This window comes from Canis aureus, chromosome 22 (assembly GCF_053574225.1).
Source record: "Canis aureus isolate CA01 chromosome 22, VMU_Caureus_v.1.0, whole genome shotgun sequence".
Lineage (NCBI taxonomy): Eukaryota > Metazoa > Chordata > Mammalia > Carnivora > Canidae > Canis > Canis aureus.
This window is the reverse complement of record NC_135632.1, coordinates 6,847,358-6,873,215: the sequence shown is the minus strand read 5'-3', so window position 1 is coordinate 6,873,215 and position 25,858 is coordinate 6,847,358. Positions and strand designations below refer to the sequence as shown.

Genomic DNA, 25,858 nt, shown 5'->3' with positions numbered 1-25,858 from the left:
GTAGGAAAAAAGTCCACAAAGTTAACAGTGGTTAGTTATCTCTGAGTGTTGTTTTGGTAGCAGTCTTCTTAACACTATACTTCAGATTGTTTTCATCAGCTTATTATTTTATAGGGGGAGACGTAAGCAATGCCCCTTTTTTAGAATGATGGAAGGTCTCCATTCTCACTATAATATTTGCAAATAGTGCCAAAGTAGATGTAATAAATATTCAAGGTTCTTTTCTCTCTTCTTCATATTTTCCTTCTTGAACTTTTCTTCATTTGTACACACAAACACACATATGCGATTCATGTATATGTAGTGAGAGAGACAGGGGATGGGGGAGAAGGAGGGATGGAGAGGAAGAGACAGTGCATGCCCGCGAGACAGCACAAGAGAACAAGCGTCGGTAAGAGAGTGAGAGCATTTATTAATACTTCTCTCCGGAGTCTGGATATCTAGCTGCTTCCTGACTACCTCGACTTTGATGACCAGTAGGCCTCCGAGACCTACTATATACAGTCAAGAGTCTTGGTTTCTTGCCATCTCTGAACTTGTTCCTTCTTCAGTCTTCTTAGTAACTGTTCTAAGTAGTCACTGGGTGGATAAGGGTAAAAGCCCTATTGTCATTCTGGGCTTATATCTTTCTCTCAAAATTCTCCATTCAGTCGCTCAGCAATCCCATCAGCTTTACTTGAAAAATATAATCCCGATCCGAGAATGTCTTCCATCTCCCACTGCTGCTGCTCCTCTGGTTTGAACCACTGCCACCACCACCGCTTTGTCAGGGTTGCTGCAAAGGCTTTTGGTCCTTCTCTAATGACAGCTTTCTGCTTTGAGGCCAGAATGATCCTGCTAGGACATGAATTATTCCTCACTCTTAGGCTCAGAATCCTCACCTAGCAGCCGCGCCTCACTCATATGTGTACCCCCTCCGCCAGCGCAGGCAGTGGGCACACGCACGGCAGCCTCTCTCCAGCCTTGAGACGTCCGTGTGGCCTGCGGCCTCTGCGCCCTGCATGTTAGCTCCGATGGCACTTCTCAAGAGAAGCCTTCTTGGATAACTCCAGCCACGATGTCATCTTTCCATCACTGTCTTCTGGTCCTGCCTTATTCTTCTCCATAACTCTTAGTAACACCTCCTATTTTATTTTATTTTATTTTATTTTATTTTATTTTACTTTACTTTACTTTATTTTATTATTTTTAATAAATTTTATTCATTTATTCATGAGAGACACGGAGACATAGGCAGAAGGAGATGCTTCTCCGTGCAAGGAGCCTGGTGTGGGACTCGATCCCCAGACCCCAGGATCATGCCCTGGGCCGAAGGCAGGCACCAGACCACTGAGCCACCCAGGGATCCCCTCCTGTTATATTTTAAATTATTAACTTAACGATCACTTAACGCACGCTCACTCCCAATTATACCATTTCTCCGTGACTTGTTCAGTACCAAGTCTCATAGGAGACTACCTGCTAGAAGGTGCTCAGTAATTTTTAAGATAAATGAATAATTAGACCTGAAACGTGTGTGTGTTTGTCCCAGTTTGTAACCCTTGAAACTTGTAACATCACCGGCTATAGCAGACCACTCCTCCTTTCTTGACGTTCTTTTCTTGTCTTTCAATAGCCTGTTCTGTCAGTGTTTTCCTTGATGTTTAGTTTAATCTGATTTTAACTGTCGTAAGAAAGGAAGAAAGGTGATGATTCTGCCCAATGAAATATAAAGCAATTTTAGGTCAAATAAATGTCTGATAGACCCTCATCATTTGCAAAGAACATGTAGGTAGAGTTTTTAGGAATCTCAGATATGAGTGTATCACCAGAACCCCGTGATTTCCTCTACCAAATGGAAGGAAGCTTAGCTCCAGTTTCTAGCTCAGAACATCGGAGACTTCTTGCATTTGTTACTTTTACCATTAGTTTTCTTACTAGTGTAACTGATGGTTGGGGTGGGGGTGGGGGATGGTGAGGAGGATTATTTTCTATTCTTGCCCCAGAGCTAAAATTTCTATTATTTGCACACTCATGACAGATGGTTAAGTTCACCCACTAGCTGTCTAGCTGTGTTTTCTCTTCTTTTATAAGATAGATAACACACAGGATTCTGTTTTTTGACTCTATTTATAAAGTATTACAGTTCATTGGTCTTTATAATTATTCATGTGTATTTTTGTTAAGAGAGAACACAAGGCAGGCGGGGGCAGAGGGAGAGAGAGAATCCTGAGCGGGCTTCATATCCAGCGTGGAGCCCAAGTTGGAGCTTGATCACAGGACCCTGAGACCATGACCTGAGCCGAAATCAGGAGTCGGTCGATTGAGTCACCCAGGCGCCCCTATTCATGTGTATTTATGAGTGTGAATGTCAAATCCATGAAGAGCGAGTATCTAATAAACCATTTTTCATGGTAGAGCATAAAAACCTAAAAAAATGCTTAAAGCTAAAAATAAGAATATTTTTTAAAAAATGCATGATTTTTGAGACCCTTAACCTCCTACTTAGTCTAGCATCTCCGAAAGAGCTCCAGGCTTTCCTCATCCCAGCTCTGCCACTAAGTGGTGACTTAAAGCAGAGTCCTTAGTCTCTCTAGACAGCAGCCTTCTCAGCCTTGATCCAATCCAGTCCATGTTACCTTTAACTTCATGTCTTTTCAGTCTTCTTTTAACCAAGAACAGCTCCTCACCCTTCGTTTTTCTGGATACGTTTTGAGGGAACAGACCAGCTATTTTGTACAATGTCCCTTGGTTGGCATTTGTCATTTCCTCCTGATTAGATTCAGGTTACGTACTTTTGGTAGGAATACCATGGGAAGTGATACTGTGTGCCTCTCAGTACATCATATTACGTTGTCCTGATACTAATGGTGATGACTAATCTTTTAGGTAAGCTGGTGCCTCCCCGGTTTCTTCACTACAAAGTTACTGTTTTTCACCCTTTGTAGTTAATTTGACTATGTACATAACTAATCCATTTTCTGTATTCTTACATATGTTTTATTTTTTTTATATTTTTTTAAACTATTTTTTTTAAAGATTTTATTTATTTATTCACAAGAGACAGAGAGAGAGATAGAGGCCAAGACACAAGCAGAGGAAGAAGCAGGCTCCATGCAGGGAGCCCAACATGGGACTCCATCCCGGGTCTCCAGGATCACGCCCTGGGCTGAAGGCGGCGCTAAACCGCTGAGCCAGTGGGGCCGCCCCATTACATGTGTTTTAAATGCCAGTGTAGCATACTGTTTTGCTATCGGCAGAAGCCATGTTTCCATGATCTGATCTTGATTTATTATCACCCTGTGACACCTGATACCTCTTACTCTGCTTTGTCTTCAGCACTTTCTTCAGCTTCTTTAAGCAAATTATACAGTGCACTTGGAAGCATTTGGCTGTGTAGACCGAGCCATAATGTAGCAAGTTTCACACTCCAAGCAAGCTATACAGCCAAGCAACCACACACATATATATGTGTTGAATTGGATTAAATTGCATACACTTCAGAAGATTAACTTGCAGTAATAGGTTCTGTGTTCTGGCTTTGATGGTGAAAAGAATCATTCAGCACATTTGGGGCAAGATTGACTATCAAGTGTCACCTTTTTCTGGCAGTGGTTTTATGACTTCTGTTGTCTTGATGATTGTTCTTAGGATTTGTAAAGTGTTTTCAGTAGAAATGGCCTTCATTCCTTTGTAATAGAAACATATGTTTTATTTTCAGTTCCCACATTCAGTGTTGGAACAGAGCTATAAAGCACTGCTGTTTGATTTTATTGAAGAGAGTTTTTCCTAAAGTTAAGTGGGCTAACAGCAACAAGGGAGCAGGCCCCGTTGTATACAAATTCCTTAAATGTAGCAACACGGAGATTGTCACTATCATTATGCGAAGAGTTACAGATCTGAAATGTGGATTAAATGGGTTGCTGCCCTGGGTAGCTTGCCGCAGGCAAAGACCTCCCCAGGATAGTGTGTACCCAAAAGTGAGAAAAGTGAGAGGGGCCTTGGGTCCCTGGGTGAGGTTTCACGTGTAATTTCAAGGCAGATAAAGAAATATTTGACTTGATAAATCCTAACATCAGGGCAGAGATTTTAAAGTAGAGATCAAATTAGGACAGCTTAGAAGAAGAGGTTATAATTCCTAGTCCTTATGAGACCTAAAAAATAAGATGTTAAATGTTATAGGTAGACAGGATGTTTAGATAAAGGCTGTCAAATAGGGGAGTGTTACAGACTGAAGGGAAAGAGCCCCAGACATAACGTATAGTTTGCTTTAGATATTTTTAGAGTTGAATTAAGTGTTTTTTTTTTTTTTTTTTTTTAAGATTTTATTTATTCATGAGAGACACACAGAGGCAGAGACACAGGCAGAGGGAGAAGCAGGCTCCCCGTGGGGAAAATGCGGGACTCGACCCCAGGACCCGGGATCATGTCCTGAGCCTCAACCGCTGAGCCGCCCAGGCACCTGTGAAGTTTTGTTTGTAAAACATGAATGTTTAGTTGTCTTAAAATATTTTGAGCTCCCCAGAGAAAAGCATTTAAAATGGGCTAATACTTAAGAAAAGTAAAATTTAGAGTCAAGGAAATTAAGGCAAGTCTTGAAGCAGATTAGGAAATACGTCCGTCCTCAGAGTAAATAAGGTAAACTTTGTACGTTTATCTGTAGGACTGCTCTCCGCGAGGAGTCCTGTTGTTGCCAAGCCAACTAATGGTAACTGCAGACTTTACTACTGTGTTTACTATCGCTATAGCAGTTCGCATTTCTTGAGCAATTATGGAATGCCCCTCACTGTGGGGAGCAGGAACACGGGGCTTCTTCCAGTCTTAGACTAAATCAGCTCCTGGCCTGTGCTGTGAAAATGACCCCCGTTACCTGAGGGAGCTTGTCAGCCTTGGCCATACCTCCTCCCTTTGCTGTTGGACCCTGTGGCTGCGTTTCCTTTGGGGGCCTTATTTGCAAATAGCACTAGTCAATGTGAGTCGAATGTGATGTTAGAAATGGTCTGCTCCTCCCATGGTAGACTCATTTGAGAGATGGGCCAAGTGAAGCCAAGAAAATTAAAGAGGGAAATAACATTTACACCAAACCCATCCTCAACACTGTTCTCATGTGAAAACAGTCCAGTCCATCCCTCCCCACCCCCATGTTGCCAGGATCCCCCATTTCTTCATCACCATCTGCTGGGTTCTCTGTATGTTCTATTTTCTGATGTCGTCAGATCCCCTGTGAGAGAGGTACTTTGTTCCCACTTCACAGGTGAGGACATGGATGTGTGGACAGGTGCACGGAGCCTCTCAGCGTACATGTCTCAAGTAGGTTCCAAAGCCTGTGCTAGACAACTAACTGCTGGTCGGCGGGGACAGAGGGAGAATGTAGTCCCGCCCTCCTGGTGTTCACGGTTGGGATGGGGCATGTATCCTAACAATCCAAGTAGTAGACAAGGAAGGAAGAGCTAGTAGTGAAATGAATGCAATGCGGAGGGGGCTCCCCAAGGATGGGAAGCCCATGGAGATCCACAGAACAAGTGATGTTTGAATACACTTTTGAAAGTAGAGGCATTTTGTTTTTAAAGATTTTATTTATTTATTCATGAGAGACCCAGAGAGGGAGAGAGAGGCAGAGACACAGGCAGAGGGAGACGCAGGCTCCATGCGGGGAGCCCGATGCAGGACTTGATCCCGGGACTTCAGAATCACGCCCTGGGCCAAAGGCAGGTGCTAAACCGCTGAGCCACCCAGGGATTCCCCCCCCCCCTTTTTTTTTTTTTTGAAAGTAGAGGCATTTTGACAGAGTTCCCATTGTGAAGGGACGGGCACCTCTGGCAGAAGGATGGTGTCTGAGGAGAAACTGGGTCATCAGCGAGTTGGACTTGTGGAAACTGCTGGGATCTTTTTCATCTCGTGCATTAGTTATCAGCCGGGCAGTGATAAAAGGCTGTGAGGAGCCTCGTGTGCTCGGGGTCCATGAGTTCTGTCTGGGGGACAGTGGGCAGCCGGGGAGGGACTTCTTGTTATAAGACTTTTCCTAAGTCTCTTGTCTGTAGCATGGCAATGGTTATGATTGGCAGGGCCTTCTAGAGATGAAATGAGCCAGGCCCCTAAAGGGTTTAGAACAGTTCCTGGCGCACAGTAACTGGGCAGTAAATGTAGACCATGACCAGTTGCTGAGTTGCTTAGCCAGTGTTCTCTCAGAACTAGCCGGTATTTATTATCTTGTGCATTGTGCTGAGAAGTTTACAGACACTACCTGAAATCACACTCCAGCAATGTGGGTTCTGTTATTCCATTTTGTATATGAGGCACCTGTGCCTCATATACAAAAGTTAGGGAATTGCTGGGGCTCCTGGGGAGGGGGAATGCAGTGGAAAGAGCATCCGACCCTTGGTTTTGGCCTGGGTAGTGAGATCGGGATCTGCGCTCAGCACAGAGTCTGCTTGAGGCTCTCTTCCTTTCTCCCCCCCTCCCCCCACCCCCAAATAAATGAATAGATCTTTAAAAAAATGTTAAGTAACTGTTAACACAGATGGAGCTGGCCTCACTAGGTGTTTGGTCTTCCCTCCTTGCTGAGACGGGTGGTTGCTAGGGGGAGGTGCTCGTTGAAGCAACGCTAGAAAGAAAGGTGCCTGCAGGGAACCTGCAAGGAACCGGCTGCAGGATTTCAGGGCTGTGGCCAGCATCAGAGGTATCAGAACCCTTATTCTTATGGGTGCCATGGGGTGTAGGCTGAGCATGGCAAAGTCCAGGGTGCTATAGGTGAAACCGCTTGCAAGAGGAACAGCTCTGATTCTGGCTCGGAATTGTTGGGTGTTCAATATGGTGAAGAGTGACAAGACCTACCATGGGCATGGAGCCTTTTTGGGGGGAACGGATAGACTAGAAGAAGCTTACAGTGCTTCGTGGCTAAACTCCCCAGGGAGCTGCTCTGTTGGCCGCCCCATTGTTTCCTCTACCCCTGAGGTTTTGCTGGATTGGACGTTTTTGTTGGAGGAGAGACTTTCCTTGGTTGACTGTCCTCTTGGAACCCCTCTCCCGATCACCCCCCAACACACAGGGAAGAAGCAGCTACCCTTCTTGTACAGTGGGTAATTAATTTGTGACATAGTCACCGAGCCATTTGGACTGCAAAAATAAACCCTGCTAAACACATAATTGACAGTCTGGTTTCTTATCTAAGGCAGCCAGCTTACTTTCAGTTCGGGTCCTTGAAGACAACGCGGCACTAACTTTTTTTTTTGACTCTGGGGACGAGCTTTTAGCTTCAAGACAAGATTGCCGCCAACATTTTCACAGTGCTCCTCATATCTCATTTGTCATAAAAAGAGGTATCCACCTTGCTTACCATGACAATGACCCTGAAGATTGGACAGAAGTGCTTGTTAAATGTAATGTAAATTCATGCTGTACTTAGACCTGAAAAATAGGTTTTAATTGGTGGGGTGGCTCTGGCTACCTGGATGAAAAATTCTGTGATACAAGGATTAGAGCCTGTGGGCTAAGACGCTGGCATCTGCCGCTGTTCTGTTCTCCAGGGATCCGTCACCTAGAAGTTTTAGCATCTATTGAGGAGCTAAGCCCCAAATCATTATTTTATTGGGAATGGCTAGATGTTGGCATTCTTCTGTAAGAATGAGCTTTCTCTCATCAACTGTGGTAAATTGTAATTCTTTATTAAAAAAAAAAAGGCAGAGTAAATGCTGAATTCCTTTCCTTTAGCCATCAATTTTCAGAGTAAAGATTGTTGTAATTACACTTTTATTGGTGATAAATGATTTTTTTCTATTTTTCTTATTTAAAAAAAAATTATCTTTGGTCATGGTGATGGGCTCATGGAATTTTATTTGTTCAGTATTTTACAACCAGTTACACTCATTCTTCATTTTAATGTTCAGATTGTCCAAAAGTTGGCCAGTGGAAGATGTTTCAAGCTTTTTTGTTTGTTTGTTTTTTTGTTATCCTTTTTGACATGACACTCTTTTGTCTTAGAACGCTTCCTTGTTTTTTTTTTTGACATAGAAAGATGTCCCAGGCTCATCATGTACTTTTTCTGCCTCAGATCTGCAGGCAGTCCTTTCTCTTAAGGAACCCTACTTCTTTCTAGTCAGGGAACAGTATTTATCAGGAAGCAAGATCTGGAGGCCGAAGGTGCTCACTGTTAACTAGGATGTCTGGCATCTAGGCTCTGCATGTGCGGACATGAACATCTGCGTATGTTGCACATGCATCTTGGAGCTTATACTCTTCCAATTTATCCTTAACATTCTCACTTAACATTAAATATTTTTATTTTTGATCTTATATCTACTTTAAAAAGTTCTAATAAAGTTTAATATGGTGTCGTATAACCCTGCAATACCTCATCTTTGCTCTGTGGAAATCTGTGTCAGCTTTTTCCAAAGTAAAATGTTCCAGCTGGCTTCAAGTTCGAATTTTAGTGTGTGATATAGTGGTCCTTGGGGGGTGTGTGCACCCGCGTGTATGATCGTTAAGTTTTTGATGACATCAAAGGTAATGTCTGCCCGTGATTCTTTTTGAGTTTCTTAGAAAAATGCACTCAAAAGATTGCTTATGTTTTGCTTCAATAAGTTGTGAGTTAAGAAAAAGTTTATTAAGATTTTATGCATTGGGGTAGAGGCTGTGGAGAATTTTAACCAAAAGGGAGCTGTGCTGTCAGCTTTTACGGGGCTGTCATTTTTTTGTGGAGAGAAGCTGCATCCCAAAGAAGTCTAGCCTTTAAGTAAAAATTAGGGCAGTCTTTGTTTTGTTTTTTATTGCATCTTCAAAAGTATTTCTTGGTCTGTCTTAGATATTGTCTTCCTTGGCAAGCTGGGAGTAAATGAGTTAGGTTTCTAGGTCTGTGTACTGTCTGTATCTGCTTGGTCTTTACTGCTGTCATTTCTTCTGGTTTTGTTGGTTTGGGGGAATTACCTAGTCTTGAATTTATTGTTAAGAACCCATTGCCACTGAGCAATTTCTCTGTTTTCTAGTCAGTTTTGATATTAACTCCTGCTTGAAATAACTAATCATCTTCCATGATAAGATGCTAATCAGGATCCCGATTTAATTAATACCGTAGTCCTTTGCTCTTCATGGCTGTTGGTATGTGGATGTACATTTACACTTGGGATATAATATGCCACAAAAAATGTTAGAAGTTTTTGTAGTTTGCAGACTGATAAACTGTATTTTCACTTGGGGCACTCCTCAGGAAATCCTTCCCAGGTTACCTGGGTATCTGCAGTTTACAAACCAGGGTAAGAAAATCCGGGGAACGTGGGAAGACCAGGAATTCCACCTGGGGCTTCTGTTTCCAGCAGGTCTTGTTCGCTTTACAGAATTTCCAAGGTGCTCATGAGGATTGAGGGGTGACTGTGTTGCTGTGGTGGGAGTGGTGTTTGGGGTGAGGTGTGAAGGTACTTCCAGAGGCTCGTCGTTGAATGAATTTTTATTTGTTGTGCATCTTGCAGCTCGATTGCTCAAAGCAAGATGGGATTTTAAGAAAAACAAAACAAAGCCAACAGCTGCTTGTGTGAGATGAAAAAAAGTTTTTTTCATTGTTTTAGCAGCTAGTACATATCTATGGTATAAGACACCGTATCAAAGAGGATAGTAAAGTCTCACCGCTCTGTTGTCCCAGCCCCGTCCTCACACCCTTCCAAAGGAATTGTTACCAGTTGCTTGTGTATCTTCTGAAATATATTTGTGTGTATATCTTCAATGTATGTTCTTATGTTCCTTTAAGAACATTGGTGCCTGTTCCCTACTGGGCATATAGTGGCCCCGTTCTTTTAAAGTGCTCTAGGCCACTGACTTTGTAATGACTTAGGAAAGCTGGATCTTTTTGTGTTTTGCAATCTGCACTGGAATGTTAATTCCATGGTGAATAGAAAGATTTTTTTCTTCCTTTCTTTCTCCCTCTTTTTTTTTTAAAGACATACTTTAAGTTTCATTTTCAGACGAATGTGTCTGTGTATATATGTATATATATACACACACACATATGTACATGTATATATGTATAATCTTTCAAATGAGATCCCTGGAACCAAGTGATTTCTAAGGTTGATTTCAACTCAACATTATTTGGGAGTGAAGGGATACCTAGAATATACTGACAGGATGGAGAACTCATTAAGGGTCAAAAATGGGAGTGTTTCTATGAGAGTGACACAGCTAAAGGGACTAGATTTCATTAAATGAACATATCCTGCACTAGTCTTTGGTCTCCAGAAAAATAAAGCCACGTGGGTTCTGGAGGAAAGGATAATGGGTTTGGGTCTCTTTGGTCTGTGCAATGTGTAAAGCATTTTTATATTTAAGAGCTTTTTGGTCTAGAGTTACTTTACGTGGCTATCTGGCAGTATGATGCCTGTGGCATTTGTATCTGTGTTCCCATGAAAGACCCTTACCTATCTAAAGCTTGTTCAGAAATACGAAGTTCACAGTTAACTCTATTTAAGACTTAAGTAGTAGGGGCTCTTGGGTGGCTCAGCGGTTGAGCGTCTGCTTTCAGCTCAGGGCATGATCCCAGGGTCCCAGGATCGAGTCTCACGTCGGGCTCCCTGCACAGAGCTTGCTTCTCCCTCTGCCTGTGTCTCTGCCTCTCTCTCTCTCTCTGTGTGTCTCATAAATAAATAAATAAATAAAATCTTAAAAAAAATAAAAGACTTAAGTAGTAAACACAGTGCTTTTACTGTAGACACGTGACTCAAACCAAGCTGCTCATGGAATTAAATTCCAGTGCAAAGTGCAAAAAGAAAACGTGGTCCACCTTGCTCTGTAAATGATCGGGGCTTCCCACCACCTCCTCGGTAGCAGAAGCTGGGCGCGGGGTGAGGATAATGAAACGTCCAATGTAGTGATTTAGGTCGTTGTGATGCCTCTGTGGGGCTGGCCGCACACGTCTTTCTCCAGAGCTGCACCTCCTTTTCTCCTTCCACCCAGGCCCTCAGGGGAGCCATCCCTTCATGGGTGAGGCTGCGGTTGTGCACAGAGGTACGTTCTCTGCGCAGGGAAGCACAGCTGTGGTTTCCTCGCTGGGTCCGTCGTGTTGCTCTAGTTTCCCTCTCCCGGGGCAATAAAACTTGAGGCTCGGTCACTGTGTGTAAGACTGTGGGGTCCCATCCTAAGGGGTTAATTAAATGCACCCGTTTAATATTTGTAAAAAAAATAACGAGCCTGTTATCCCAGGTTAGGACTGTCTCACCATGGCCAAGGCCGCTGCTCATTCAGGTATACGCAGGAATCCGCAGAGCTTTGAGGGGCTTACCGTACGATAATTAGAACATTAATTTCAGACAGCCACCTCCTGCCCCTGAGAAGGGGTTGATTCATCGTGGCAGATGTTTTGTATGTGTCCGTCTGTTAGGAGGAAACCCCTGAAGCTGTACTTGTGCCGAGAAGTTGGTGGGGTGATTGATGTGTTGAATAAGAAAGTCTTGTTCTGGGGGCTAAAATTGGATTCTGTGGTTGCCAAGGGCCTTGGCTTCAGATGCTTGTGTGGGGCTGATAGGGAGAGAGGACCACTGGAAAAATCCCTAAATGCAACAGTTAGCGTTGCATATACATCAGCAGGGAAACAAAAACTGAGGACCCGACAGCCAGAGGGCCAAACCAAGAAAAGCGCCAAATGCTCTTCTCCTCTACATGAGATACACCCCCAGCACCTACGATGAAGAAAAGCACAGTGGTTAGGAGTTGATTTGCTCAAGGGGATGTAACTCTCTTGCTCCTACCAGCCCTCCTGTCAGCCCATCTTCCTTTCCCTGCCTGAGACCTTGCCACCCGTTTCCTTCGTTGGCCAGTCTGGTCTCTTTCTTACCCTGGCTGGCATCCTTAAGCATTAACTGTCTGTCACACAACTGTGCAGTTATTTATATATTGCCTCGTAATGGTCCTTATCTTTTCTGGAGTATTGTCCAACCTTCCTATAAATATATGATCCACTCGTTGGGGCGATGCCCTTTGCTCATAGTGTTTGGTCAGAACTTCACCTCATTCTCCAGGCTTCCTTCCCCTGAACGTCAGAGAGGAAAGAGCTTCTCTCCGTTCCCCTTAGCTCACCCCCACCCTGACTGACACCCATTAGGGACATTTCCCCAGCAGCCAGGCCTCCTTAACCTGTCCTCTTTGCCTCGGCCAGCGAGATCCTACTTTTAAACTCCGGTGACTTCCTTCCCACGTGTGGGCTCCTGCCTGCCCAGGCCTGTGCTTTCTCCCGGGCACGCACCACACTTCTAAGCGTGTAATAGCTCACTTAATTCTTGAAATACTCCTATAGTCCAAGTACACTTATCAGCCTTGTGTTGTAGACAAGTAACTGAGGCAGCCGGAGGCCGTGAGTGGCTTGCTCAAGATCCCAAAGCCAGCAAGTGATTGGAGCCGGAATAGGAACCGTGTCATCTGACTCCAGAGCCTGTGGCCTTCACCACCACCAAGCGAGTTAACATACGCTGGGAGCTCAGAAGGGGCGCGCTGGGTACCCAGTGAGGGCGCAGCCAGTACTCCTACTGTGCAGAATCAATCTACGGGCCCCTGGACGGTGTCTGTTGTCCTAATTACACTCTTTAAGGCATTGAAACCACCGATGGTAATGGTCTCCGTACCTGTGTCTTTTCCCTGACCCTTCTTCTGAGTGTGGGACCAGTGTATCCGCCTGCCCCTGAACGTGTTTTCCCATGACACCTCTCTGACCCCTCAGATTCAAGTGTTGAACTCCAAACAGAAGCCCCCAGTAAGATCAGTGGATCGTGTCAACGCACCGTGTCCTGGTTGCGATCCTGTACTGTAGTCTCGCAAGTCGTTAGCCTGCGGGGAAGGTAGGGACAGGGTGCATCGGATCTCCGTGTAGTGTTTGCCGAAATCGTACAAAGTTTAATTAAAGAGTGAGTAAGAGCAGACTGGACTCAGCCCCTTCCCCTGCTCGTTCCCCCAATTGCGCATCTCCATCGATGGCCTGAGGATCTGCTCGGCGACCCGACCGAGAAGTCTGGGGAGCTGCCTTGTCCCCTCCTTTTCCTTCTCCCCAGTATCAGGTCGGCTACTGTTTTACCTGCCTCTTTTTTGGTTTCCCTCCTTTGCTGATCACCCTCCCATCCCCCCCTGGACTTTAGGCTCCTTTTTAGTTTGTCTCCCCCACAAATGTCGGAGAGGGTCTTAATCTATACATACCTGGTCTTATCAGGCCTTTGCCTAAAACCCTTCAGTGGCTTTTAATCATTCGTGATGAAAGACCAAACTCCCCAGCCGGTTGCTGCAGGGTCAGAGTCCTCTCGGCTGCTGGTTATTCACGCAGATTTCTGGGTCCTGCTGCACATTTCTGGGGTCAAAATCTCCGGAGTCAGAGCTGTTGTGTGTGTGGTTCACGAGTGCCCTCTGCTGATCGTTTCATGCGCCAGCGTCTGAGGACCTCAGGCCTGGCCACCTGCCTGGCCACTGGCCCCTTCTCCCCGGGCATCACCTGGCACGGAGCCCAGCGCTGTCTGTGGGACTCCTTTGTGCCGCCGCTCAGGGCCTGGCCCAGCGTCCGCGTGCTTCCTCTCCTGCCACCCCCCGCGGTCGGTCCCCTGTCCCTGGGTGGCTGCCTGCCTCGAGGGTGACTTGCCTCGCCTAGGGTCTGCTTTCCCTTCGCCCCTTGTAGCCTCAGACCCCAGGGGAACTTCCAGCCCATAGTGGGCATTTCATGTTTGCTGCTATATTTATTTGTACTGTTAGATTTTGTGTGTGTGTGTGTGAGTGTGTGAATGTGTGAGGGAGCACCAGCAGGGGTGAGGGCCAGAAGGGGAGGGAGAAGCAGACTCCCGCGGAGCAGAGAGCGCAGCTTGGGGCTCCATCCCAGGGCCCCAGGATCACGACCTGAGCTGGAGGCAGGCCCTCCCCCCCCGCCCCCCGACGGAGCCCCCCAGGCGCCCCTAATGGTTTTAGTTTATCTCCAGTAGCAGTCACCACGTTCCTAAAGCAAGAGTACTTAATATCATCGCCCAGGAAATAAAACCAGAGGGAAACAGCCAGTTAAAAATAACCTAGTAAAATCACTCGTCCAGACGAGGACAGATACTGGGTAGATCCTGGGTAGGTGCCACAAACACCAGCGTCGTGCAGGCAACTCTGTGTTAAGAGGAAGACGTTTTTGCAGCGTGGCAGGACGTCCTACTTTATTATTACCGCAGCCTCGCCGCCGTCTCCCAGCCCTGGCATCTCCACCCCCCCCTCGCCCCCCGTTTTTCCCGCTGTCCACCCACAGGGCCTGATTCACTAACTGACCATTCAGCAAAACACGACATTCCAGCCGCTGGGCTGACTCTGTTGGTCGCAGGTCGCACTGAGACAGCGGTTTCCATTTGGACCATTCTTTATCCAGGCTGCCAATCAGCATGCTGATCGCCCCCCCCCCCCTTCATTCCCCAAGCGAATAGTGGCTGAATAGGGAATTTCACGATTTCTGTGAATCATTTTATAGGGTACAACTGATTAACTTTTAAAAAGCCTTTTATTATGGAAATTTCGAACACACACACACAGATGCAGAAAAATAAAGTCCTCTTACGGGTCACCCAGGTTTCATCCAGTTTCACCCAGGAACACCCTTACTCCTGCCCCTTATCCTCCTCCCTGCTCCACCCCCTTAAAGTCCTAACATCTCACAGTGGATTACTTCTTTTCAGTGTGGGGATAGTCTTCTACTTCATGAAACGCAGGTATCAAGAAAGTATTTCAAGAAAACATTAAAAAAAATCATATAACAACTGTACTGAGATACTAGTATTTTTTAATATAAAACTTATTTTATTTTTTTTTAAATTTTATTATTTGTTCATGAGAATACACAGAGAGGAGACAGAGAGAGAAGCAGAGGCACAGGTGGAAGGAGAAGCAGGCTCCATGCAGGGAGCCCGACGTGGGACTCAATCCGGGGTCTCCAGGGTCGCGCTCTGGGATGAAGGCAGGCGCTAAACTACTGAGCCACCCGGGCCCTAAAAATGATTTATTCATGAGAGACAGAGAGGCAGAGACACAGGCAGAGGGAGAAGCAGGCTCCCTGCAGGGAGCCCGACAAGGGACTGGATCCCGGGACTCCGGGACCACACCCTGAGCTGAAGGCAGATGCTCAACCGCTGAGCCACCCAGGCGTCCCAGTGTACAACTCATTTAAAGTGTATATTCAGAGTTGTAAGATTGTAGCCATATTTTGCTTTTTAGTTTTTATTAAATTTTTATTTGAAGGTGTTTGGTTAGCTTAAGTGGGTGGAGCATGAGACTCTTGATCTTGGGGTTGTGAGTTCGAGCCCCATGTTGAGTATAGAGATTACTTAAAAAATGGTTGAAGGGGAGGAGGGTGGGGGGTAGGGGGGTGACTGGGTGGCGGGCACTGAGGGGGGGCACTTGACAGGATGAGCACTGGGTGTTATTCTGTATGTTGGCAAATTGAACACCAATAAAAAATAAATTTATAAAAATATTAATTTTTTTGAATATAATGCACATACAGTGTTACATGAGTTTCAGGTGTACAACAGGGATTCGACATCTGTATACGTTATGCTCATCACACATGGAGCTACCATCTGTCACTGTATTTCGCGGTGATAATATGATTGACTGTATTCCCTGTGCTGTACCTTTTATTCCCATGACTCATTCCTTCCATAACTGGAAACTTGTACCTCCCCCTTCCCTTCTCCCGTTTTGCCCATCCCCCTAACCCCTTCTCTCTGGCAACTATCTTTTTGTTTTCTGCATTCATAGGTCTGATTCTGCTTTTTGTTATTCATTTGTTTTTTTTTTTTCTTTTAGATTCATACCTGTGTGAAATCATAGGGTATTTGACTGTCTCAGTCTTCACTTTACCATTATACCCTTCAAGTCCATCCATGTTGGCAAGATCTAAACTGCTACATTTATAGCTGTGTAATAGCCCATTGTATATATTTGTACAACATCTTCTTCATCTATTCATATCTCTTTTTTTTAAAGATTTTATTCATTTATTCATGAGAGACACAGAGAGAGAGGCAGAGACACAGGCAGAGGGAGAAGCAGGCTCCCTGCGGGGAGCTGATGCGGGACTTGATCCCGGAACCCCGAGGTCACGCCCTGAGCCAAAGGCAGACACTCCATTACTGAGCCAGATGGTGTCCCCCGTTCATCTCTTGATGGGCACTTGGGTTGCTTCCATAATTTGTCTATTGTGAATAATGCTGCAGTAAACGTAGGGGTGCATATATTTTTTCGAATAGTGTTTTTGTATTCTTTAGGTAAATACCCAGTAGTGGAATTACCGGATTGTATGGTAATTCTATTTTTAATTTTTTGAGGAATCTTCATACTGTTTTCTAGAGTTTTTCTGTTTTCTAGGCTGCATCAATTTGTATTCTCACCAACAGTGCACAAGTGTCCCTTTATCTCCTTGCCAACACTTGTTTCTTGTTTTCTTTCTTTCTTTTTTTTTTTTTTCTTTTTTAAGATTTTATTTATTCATGAGAGATACAGAGAGAGAGGCAGAGACACAGGCGGAGGGAGAAGCAGGCTCCATGCAGGGAGCCCGATGTGGGACTCGATCCTGGAACCCTGGGGTTCCCGCCCTGGGCCAAAGGCAGGCGCTAAACCGCTGAGCTACCCAGGTGTCCCTGTTTCTTGTGTTTTAGATTCCAGCCATTCTGACAGATGTGAGATGATATCTTACTGTCTTGATTTGCATGTCCTTAATGATGAGGGATGTTGAGCATCTTTTCCTGTGTCTGCTGGCCCTCTGTATGTCTTCTCTGGGGGAAGTGTCTATTAAGCTTCTCTGCCCATTTTTTAATCAGATTTTTTGTTTTACTTCGTGTTGGGTTGTGTATCCGTTTTTTTCATCTTTGGGATACTGCCCCTTTGTCAGATATGTCATTTGCAAATGTCTTCTCTCTTTCCATAGGTTGTCTTTTTGATTTGTTGATGGTTTCCTTTGCTGTGCAGAAGCTTTTTATTTTGATGAGGTCTCAGTAGTTTATTTTTACTTTTGTTTCCCTTGCCTCAGGGAACCTGTCTAGAAAAATGTTGCTACAGCCAATGTCAAAGAAATCATTGCCTGTGCTCTCTTCTAAGGGTTTTATGGTTTTAGGTCACATATTTAGGTCCTTAATCCACTTTGAGTTTTTATTTTGGTCTGTACTGTTAGAAGTGTTGTAGTTTCATTCTTTTGCATGTAGCTGTCCCGTTTTACCAGACCATTTATTGAAGAGACTGTCTTTTCCCCATTGTGTATTCTTGGCATGGCCACATTTTGGAACATTTTTATCACCCTTGAAAGAAATCCTGTACCCATTAGCAGTCATTCCCCATTTACCCTAACTTCCCCTCTGCTTTAGGCAATCTAAAATAGCCCTCTAGATTTGCCTATTCTCAACATTTCATACAAATGAAATCATAAAATATGTGGTTCTTTGAAACTGCCTTCTTTCAATTAGCATAATGTTTTCAAGATTCATCCATGCTGGGGTTTTATGTCAATAGTTCCATTCATTCCTTCTCCTGACCGAATGGTATTCCTTTGTACGCAAAGGACATATTTTATTTATCCATTCACCAGTTGACGGACGTTTGGATTGCTTTCACTTTTTTGGCTATTGTGCATCATGCTGCTATGAACCTTGGTTTATAAATCTTTGTGTGGACATGTGCTTTCACTTCTTTTGGGAATTGAGGGGTTTTATGGTAACTCTATCTACATTTAACCTTTTGAGGAAATACCAAACTGTTTTCCACAGTGGCTATATCATTTTACATTCCCACCAGTAGTGCACGAAGATTCTAATTTATACACATCCTCACGACTACTGTTACTACTTACCTTTTTGTTTATACCTGCCCTAGTGGTATCTCATTGTGGTTTTGATTTGCATTTTCCTGGTAACTAATGATGTTCAACATCTTTTCATCTGCTTATTGGCCATTTTGTTTGTCTTCCTGGAGAATTGCCTGTTCGGATTCTTTGCCCGTTTTTTATTATCAGGTTGTAATAGTTCATTACAAGTTGTAATAGTTCATATATTCTAGATCCAAGTCTCTTACCAGATACGTGATTTGCAAATATTGTCTCTCAATTCGTAGGATGTCTTTTCACTTTATTGATGGCATCCTTTGATCAAGAAAGCATTTTAACAACAACAAAAAAAAGAATGGTGGAGAATCTTAAAATCATTCTTACTGAGTATTTAGAAGTGGAATGTGCTGTGTCTTGCATGCACTGAGTCTGTCCCTCCCCCATCCTTCAGTCTGCACCGAAGTCAGGCTGATTAAATCTTGTACATCTTACAGTTTGAGATGCAGGCTTGTTCTCCCTGTGGAGAGAGGCAGGAGCTTCAATTATAGTGGTGTAGCCACAGGAAGAATTTTTTAGGTTATAGGTTTCTCCTTTAAGGAGACTGTCATGTTTCACTAAAGTTCTTTGTCAAGTGGATCACCTTAAAAATGTATACCTTACTCTCTGGGATTGGTGGAGATCTTAAAACGATCTCTGTTGGGTTTATTTTAGAGAGTGAGTTCCTGCTTAATTTGATATCAGGGAAAAGAATTTGGCCAGGAAAATGAGCCTCACAAAATTAAAGGACACACATATATCTACTGGAAGTTTATTAAAGAGAATTGAAAGTCCAGTATATTTGCATAGGTCTTTTGTCGTGCATTGACTAGCAGTTGCTTCTAGTCACATTGGCTGTAATAAAGACAGAGCGTGCTAGAGAGGGAGCTTGGCATTTTCCTATATGGTGTTTGAAAACTAGGTGTAAGCAGTGATGAGTTTAAACTAGAAGGCAAAGATTTTTGTAAGAAGATTTGAGAGGCAGAGTAATTGAGGAATGACTTGATTTAGTGATTATTTTGGGAGCACCTTAGAGTGTATTGATTCAACTCAATACTTAGACGTTGACCAAGTAAGGCCTAGTTTTATGGAGACTAGAGAACAGAGAGGGATGCCATTTAGGTGGGGGGTTGGTGTCCAGAGACTAGAAAGGCTATGTGTTTGATTTGACATTTGAATTGGGTTCAGAAAAATTCCCACAAGTGAACATAGGTGAGTAGAGAAGGTGTTGTCGATAAAGAGCATTTTATAGGCCTGAGAGTCAGAGAGAAAGCAACTGTAGCTACTTAGTGGTAGGTAGTATTCAAAATGATTTTAGGTCCTAGCCAAGGAGTTTGGGTTTAATTCTTAAAGGATTGCAGAGCCGTTTGAGGTTTTGGAACCATGAAACTGATATTGATTGGTTTCATAAATACTTACCCAGAGCATGTTAGGCATTGGCAGCTCAGCTGCAGCAGAGACAGGGTCTTAATGGCAGTGACAACAGATGCAGTCCTTTGACGAAGTCTAACCTTTAGTTTCCTTTCAAACAGCTTTTCACCCCAATAATGGTGATGATAGCTACCACATATTGATCAATTTCTGCATAGCATGCATCATGCTAAATAACCCCTTACAATAACTCTGTGTGTGTGTGTGTGTGCGTGTGTGTGTGTGTATTATTGGTTCCTATTGCAGAGGAGGAAATTGAGACTTAGCAGAAACTATCTAGCACATCACACAGCCTAGTAGGAGATTGGGAATTTGCACCCAGGTCCATCCTGTTCCAAAGTTCATTCTACCAAAACCACAAACGACTAACTGTTCCTTCTCTACCAATGTCTCCCTGCCAGGATACCTTCTCCTTGAGCCTTGCTGCACTTGGTATGTTTTGTGTTTGCCCCCAGGGTGGATGTTACTGCTCTCTTGGGCTCCCGGTTTTCTTTTTAATACCGCAGGTATTCCAAAAAGAAAAAAAAATATATATATACGGCAGGTATTCCAGGCCCAGGAGGATCATTGTTAATGTAACTTGGCACCTTTTTGTTCTCACCTGCAGGTGTTTATTGATCTGTGTGTTTTCATGTACTAGAGTGGGGCATCTCACACCTGATGGTGCACTTCTGGTTTAGCTGTGTGGCCTGGCATAAGTCGGCTGTGCCTGGATCTATAAAATGATAGGGTGAGCTGCGTGATATCTGAAACCCCTCTGTCTTGGGGGTTTGGGATTGACAAAGAAGCAGTAGTGGCCATAGGATTCAGGGAGGCCAAGGGGGAATGTTGTCAAAGGGACCAGTCATTCTTTTCAGTCCTGGCCCCTGACACCGCTCTCAGTGATGTTTATGTGCATCAGCTTTCTAAAAATCTGGCTGCATGCTGAAGTTCCCAGTATCAACAAACTACGAATGATGTGACCTATCCTCAGAGCTGCTTCACTTGAGACTTCCTGTACTTTCAGAGTGGCCTCCTTGATCCCTGTCTGTATCTTTTCTACCTTTGACTATCCCCCTCTACCTCACCATCTTCCCTTTGTTTTTTTTTATCCATTCCCATTTTCTTTTTATCACCTGAAACTGGGCCCCTTCCTCCAGACCAGTCCTAACTAAGCATGAGAGGGGCCAGGGAATCCGAATAGTTTTGAGGGGTAGAGGACAGGTGGCCATTTGTTATTTTCTGTTTTTAATTTTTAATTAAGATTGTGTGTGCATCCTAATTTTTTATACTAATCCTCTCTGGACTGTCTTATGTCCCAGACCTCAGAAATCTCTTTGATTTGATAACTCAATGCCAGTTAAATACATTTAAAGTTAAAACACACTACTAAGAGGGCTACATTTGCATTCCGTTTGAATCCCAAAAGGCATTCAGATTGTGGAATGTCCTATTCAGCATATTTTTTTTTTTGAAGAAATGCTTATGTTTATATAAACATTCCAGCACATAAAAAGGAAAAAAAAAAAAAAACCCTGGAAAGATAAATATTAAAATATTTAATTATGGGTGAAAGTATTATAGATGTTTTTCTTTTCATACTGCATTATGTATTTTCTGTATATTTCTTCCACATTTTAAAAAACAGTCTTAAAAGGAAAATACACCCTGGACAGAGTAGGGGTGTGTGTGAATATGTGTGTTATTTTTAGCTCCTGAGGCTCAAATATTCTGTGGGGGTATTGAGGATGGTACCATACTGAGAGGGAGTTAATAGCAAGGCTTGGCACACAAAAGCTAGGATTTGGATCCTTGTTATTTTTGTTTTTGCTTATTATAGCTAAGCTAAACTTGTCCCATCTGATGGTTGGCATTTTGTTTTGTTAAACGAGTGTCATGAGACTATTAGTCCGTAATGGGGGCACCAGAAGATGATAACACTGATAATTTACTGTCATGTTTTTAATGGCAATAGATGAATTTTAATGATAATATCTGTTATTGGTGGTGCTTTCTGCAGAAATACTAGAGTAGGAACAGAATGTTGACCTAAGTATCTGTTCATCTTTTTGCATTGGCTTATAAAGACTTTAACATGTGCCTTTGAATTTTGATTTTAAATAAGACACAATGAGAACAAGTGGTTCAGACCAGGACTTAACAGTTTTCTCTGGGTACTGTTGTCAAGTACTTTTAACAGTACTTAAAAAATAAAAATCCTCAATCCTCAGCAGATGTGGAGTTTCTGCTCTTACTTTTGTCAAAATAGGTTCCTTTAAAAATAAGGCGGGAGAGCCAATTGCCAGGATAATGGGAAAACAGCATTGTGTGGTAACGTTTCAGTAGGGTGGTTTCTTCTGAAATGCAGTTTCGCTAATCCTTGGGGAAATTTGGCTGTGAGCATGCAATTATTACATTTTTATCCACAGAATGGGCTAAAGTTGGCATCACATCCCTCACGGTTGCCAGAGGCAACACACTGATTTAATTTGTGCCCCTCTGGCAGACATTTTTGAATAATTTTAGTGATTTTTTCTTTCTTTCTTTCTTTCTTTTTTTTTTTTGTAATGGTACTTTTTCTATTTCCTTTCCAGTCTCCTACCTTTTGTTGCTCACTACTCTTCCTGATTGAGTTCTGAGGCATCTTGTGTTGGTTGAGGAGAGCAGAATAACTGAAGGTCCAGATGGTTGTCAGTTGTCAGAGAGGCGGCCTCGCTCGTGTTTCCGGAGGCTGTGGGGAGGGGGAGTGCAGGTCAGAATGCTGTCAGGGCCATGGTGGATTCCGGTCCTCTTATGACTGACAAAAATGGAACAGATCTTAGTTAGGCATGTTTGAAATCTGACTTGGAGCCAGAGACATTTACCCTAAGACAGTTGCATCTGGAGGATTTTGAATTCTTTTGGAGTAGAATTGAGATTTCTTGAGGTGCTCACCTCCTCTGTTCTGTTTCCTGCTTGTGGATTTGATATTTTTTAGGCTGACTGTTAGCATAACATGGAGCATCACTAAATGTACATAACTCAAAGTGCAGGCATCTCTCCTCCTACGTTAGGGGTCACAGAGACACCCGGGAAGAGCTGCCTTTCCCACCTAAGAGCTGGCCAACATTCCTGCTGGGTGTGTAGGGCTTTCCACATTGCATTACTGGGGTGGGTGTGCTTTTTTTTTGTACAATGCTTGTGCATGCCAGAACCACTTTGCTGTAATAGACGTTTGTTGTATATGTACATCTTTAAGATAATCAGAAAGTGGGGGAGAAAATGTTAATTCTTATATCCATTGTTTCTGGAAATTTAGTTTTTTTTTTTTTTTTTAATGCAGAGTGGACACAAATATCTACTAGATATCTTCGAGAGCAGTTGGCCAAGATTTCCGACTTTTACCACATGGCTTCCAGCACAGGTGACGGTCCTGTGCCTGTGCCACCGGATGTAGAGCAAGCCATGAAACAATGGGAGTATAATGAGAAGCTGGCATTTCACATGTTCCAGGTAACCTCCTCAGGAAACTCAAGGGTGTCCAGCATGTTTTTAAGAAGAGAGCAAGTTCTTTTTATTTATTTATTTTTTAATATTTTATTTATTTATTCATGAGAAACACACAGAGAGAGGCAGAGACACAGGCAGGGGGAGAAGCAGAATCCCTTCAGGGAGCCCGATGTGGGCTCGATCCGAGACTCCAGGATCATGCCCCAAGCCAAAGGCATCCGCCCAACTGCTGAGCCACCCAGGTGTCCCAGGTTTTTTTTTTTTTTTAATTTCTCTTTTGAATATCCTTTCTAAACCTTTTATTTTTCAAAAATTGGATACATTTATTTAAAAAGATATTTGTGTTGGTGTTTCTTGTGTCCTAGATCTCTATAGGGCTTAGTTTCTCCATAGAAGGGTCATCTGAATTTGGTTCAGCGGCTGTATAAAGGGCAAGTGAGGAGGATGAGTAAGGGGCACGGAGCAGTGACGGATGCTCTCTGGACAAGCAGATGTAAATCATATTGGCCAGAAGAGGGCGCGTGTGCTGCTATTTGCCTGTCCTATTCCTAGAGGGGAAGCAGGAGAGAGGAGTTTATTCTGCTGAAGTTGTAGGACCTGCAGAGACTTTCACTGCCTAATATCTTGATCAGAGAGGAAGGGGGTAAAAAGGACATGTGGCTTCTTGATTTTCCCTGTAGAGCTTTATAATTTCCAGGTTGTAGGTGACTTCTAAGAGCTCAAACTAGGGAAGAGCCTGGTTCCTTGGGAAGTAGCATTGTTGGTTTTAAGCCAGTTAAAACCACGCTTACAAATCCTAGTTCCACTTAGCAGAGGACTACCCTTGTGCCTTACCCTGAGCCTTTGAGACTTTTACTGAGCTGAGGATTTCGTCTTCATCTTTGAAAAAGGGTCTCTCAGCATGCTTAATATTTTTGGAAGGACTACTTCATGTACTGGGAGCCCTGAAATTAGCATCTGCTTTATGTATGGGAAGCAGTTAAGTCCTAAAGAGATGAATTTAATTGGGACATTAATGTTGAAATTTATTTTTTATTATTTATTCATTCATTCATTCATTCATTCATTCATTCATTCATTCATTCATATGAGACACAGAGAGAGAGAGAAGCAGAGAAATAGGTAGAAGGAGAAGCAGGCTCCATGCAGGGAGCCTGATGTGGGACTCGATCCCGGGACTCTAGGATCACACCCTGGGCTGAAGGCAGGTGCTAAACTGCTGAGCCACCCAGGGATCCCTAATGTTGAAATTTAAAAGTTTCTTATAAATTGGCCATAGTCTGAAACATGAAACTGACTTAGTATATACACTAATGGACACATGCGCAGGAATAAGGGTATGGGTACATCCTCAAAAACATCCTGAGGATAGATGTTATGTAACTGTTGAAAGTCAGGTTTGTGAAGACTTATTTTTTTTTAGACCTTGGATTTGCCATGTCTTCTCCCTGAATTACAAAATTCTGTTTTCTTAATTTATTAACTCAAAGCTCATAGGTCTTAAAATTTTAAACTGTACTTTTTCTGTGACCTGTTAACTCTTTGATTTTAAGCATTTTAAAAATTAGGAATGAACAACAAGTAGATACCTTGATATCATGTCAATGTGGTGTCACTGTAATCTTTTTAGTACTGGAGCTATTATTGATCAGCGTAGTTTCACACAGATAGTTGATGATGGTTGTAGTGGAGCAATGGTGATAAATAGGTGTGAAGATGTTGCTAGGAATAAAGTAGGAGTTCTTGGTAACCACTGAGGTTGTTATCAAGACGATTATAAGAACATAAGTGCCTTTCCCAGAAGACCTGTCATTTTTGTTCCTAGTTTGTGAATTGTGATGTGAATCAAAACATAAAACTCTAATGTGACGTTGAACACGTACATGCGTAGAATGTCATAGAGGAATTGTGTATTTATATGAATGCATGTGTGTTAACATGAGGGTAATAGATGAAAATATCAATGGTGCTTATATCACCACCCCTGTCGACCATTTTGGAAATATGAGATGTGTTGTTATTTTTAATGTAGTTATGTTGGAATATGTATACATTATTTTATTAGACATTTTTTTCATTTCTTTTTTTTATTTTTTTTTTTCATTTTTGTGTTAATGATTAATCAGGCCATTATGTTGATGTTTAAGGTTATATTTAATACATAGGTCATAGTATCTGAAGTTAATTTTAGGATGGAGGCAGGGATAATAGGAAGGCATTTGATCTGCTGGGATTTTCCACTGCTTGCTGAGGTGATGGTGTGATGGGGGCTTTTGTTCTTTATAATTAGCACCGTTGAATAAGTTTTCTCCTATAAGTTCATACTCCCCTGAAATCCAGCCAGACACTTGACATGTCCTGGTAGTCTGAAAACTTTGAATTTCCTTCCTTGTAGGAATTAACTTTTTTCAGTTTAGAATGAAGCAGATTACCAAAAAAATGAAAACAACAGAAACTCCTCACCCCAAACCCCCCACCCCAAACCAACCATACAGAATCACACCGGGTCTTTGTTTTGTTTAGAACGTGGACCGTGATTCAGGAGACCATATTTTACTACAACAGCAAAAATACTACTAGCAAAATTACACTTAAGCATAAGAGTAAGAGTAATCGGGCTCTTTTTAGAATGTTAATTGGTTTTGCTTTTTAACATTATCGGTGTAACTTTTTGTTTGTTCATTGAAGGAAGGAATGCTAGAAAAACATGAATATCTGACGTGGATCTTGGATGTTTTAGAAAAGATCAGACCAATGGATGATGACCTTCTTAAACTCTTGTTACCACTAATGCTGCAGGTATAGTATGTGTGACCATGAGCCCGCTGGTTTTTATGGGTGGGAAATGAGTCTGAAAAGGATGGTTAAGTACGTTGATGTGAAAGAGGAAAACAGTTCTTTCTGGAATAGAAGGGAAAAATGTCTTGATGCTACAACATGTGATCAAGAGGCAATCGTTTATGTTAGCCATGTTCGGAGTTTTTAACCACATGTCCTTCTAAAGTATTCTTACCTCCACTGATTGCTTCCGTCACTGAGCTAAGCAGACAGCTCTTTAATTACTGTCTCCCCAATTCACACAGATTTCTGTGAAAACAAATCATCTTTTTTTTTTTTTTTTTTTTTTAAGGATTAGAGGGTCTTCTTTAT

General features: G+C 42.9%; 1 protein-coding gene across 7 annotated transcripts in view; it reads left to right on the top strand.

The window, feature by feature from the left end:
* The window catches only part of MED12L (mediator complex subunit 12L), a 323,065-nt gene that overhangs the window by 41,884 nt on the left and 255,323 nt on the right, over positions 1-25,858 (top strand). For all 7 annotated transcript variants that reach the window (XR_013360938.1, XM_077864688.1, XM_077864687.1 and 4 more), the window contains exons 5-6: positions 22,542-22,711; positions 25,397-25,507. Coding sequence is in view for 6 of the 7 variants with exons in the window: in XM_077864688.1 (XP_077720814.1) it covers positions 22,542-22,711; positions 25,397-25,507 (281 nt within the window). In the remaining variant the exon portion in view is untranslated. The remainder of the gene's footprint in view (positions 1-22,541; positions 22,712-25,396; positions 25,508-25,858) is intronic.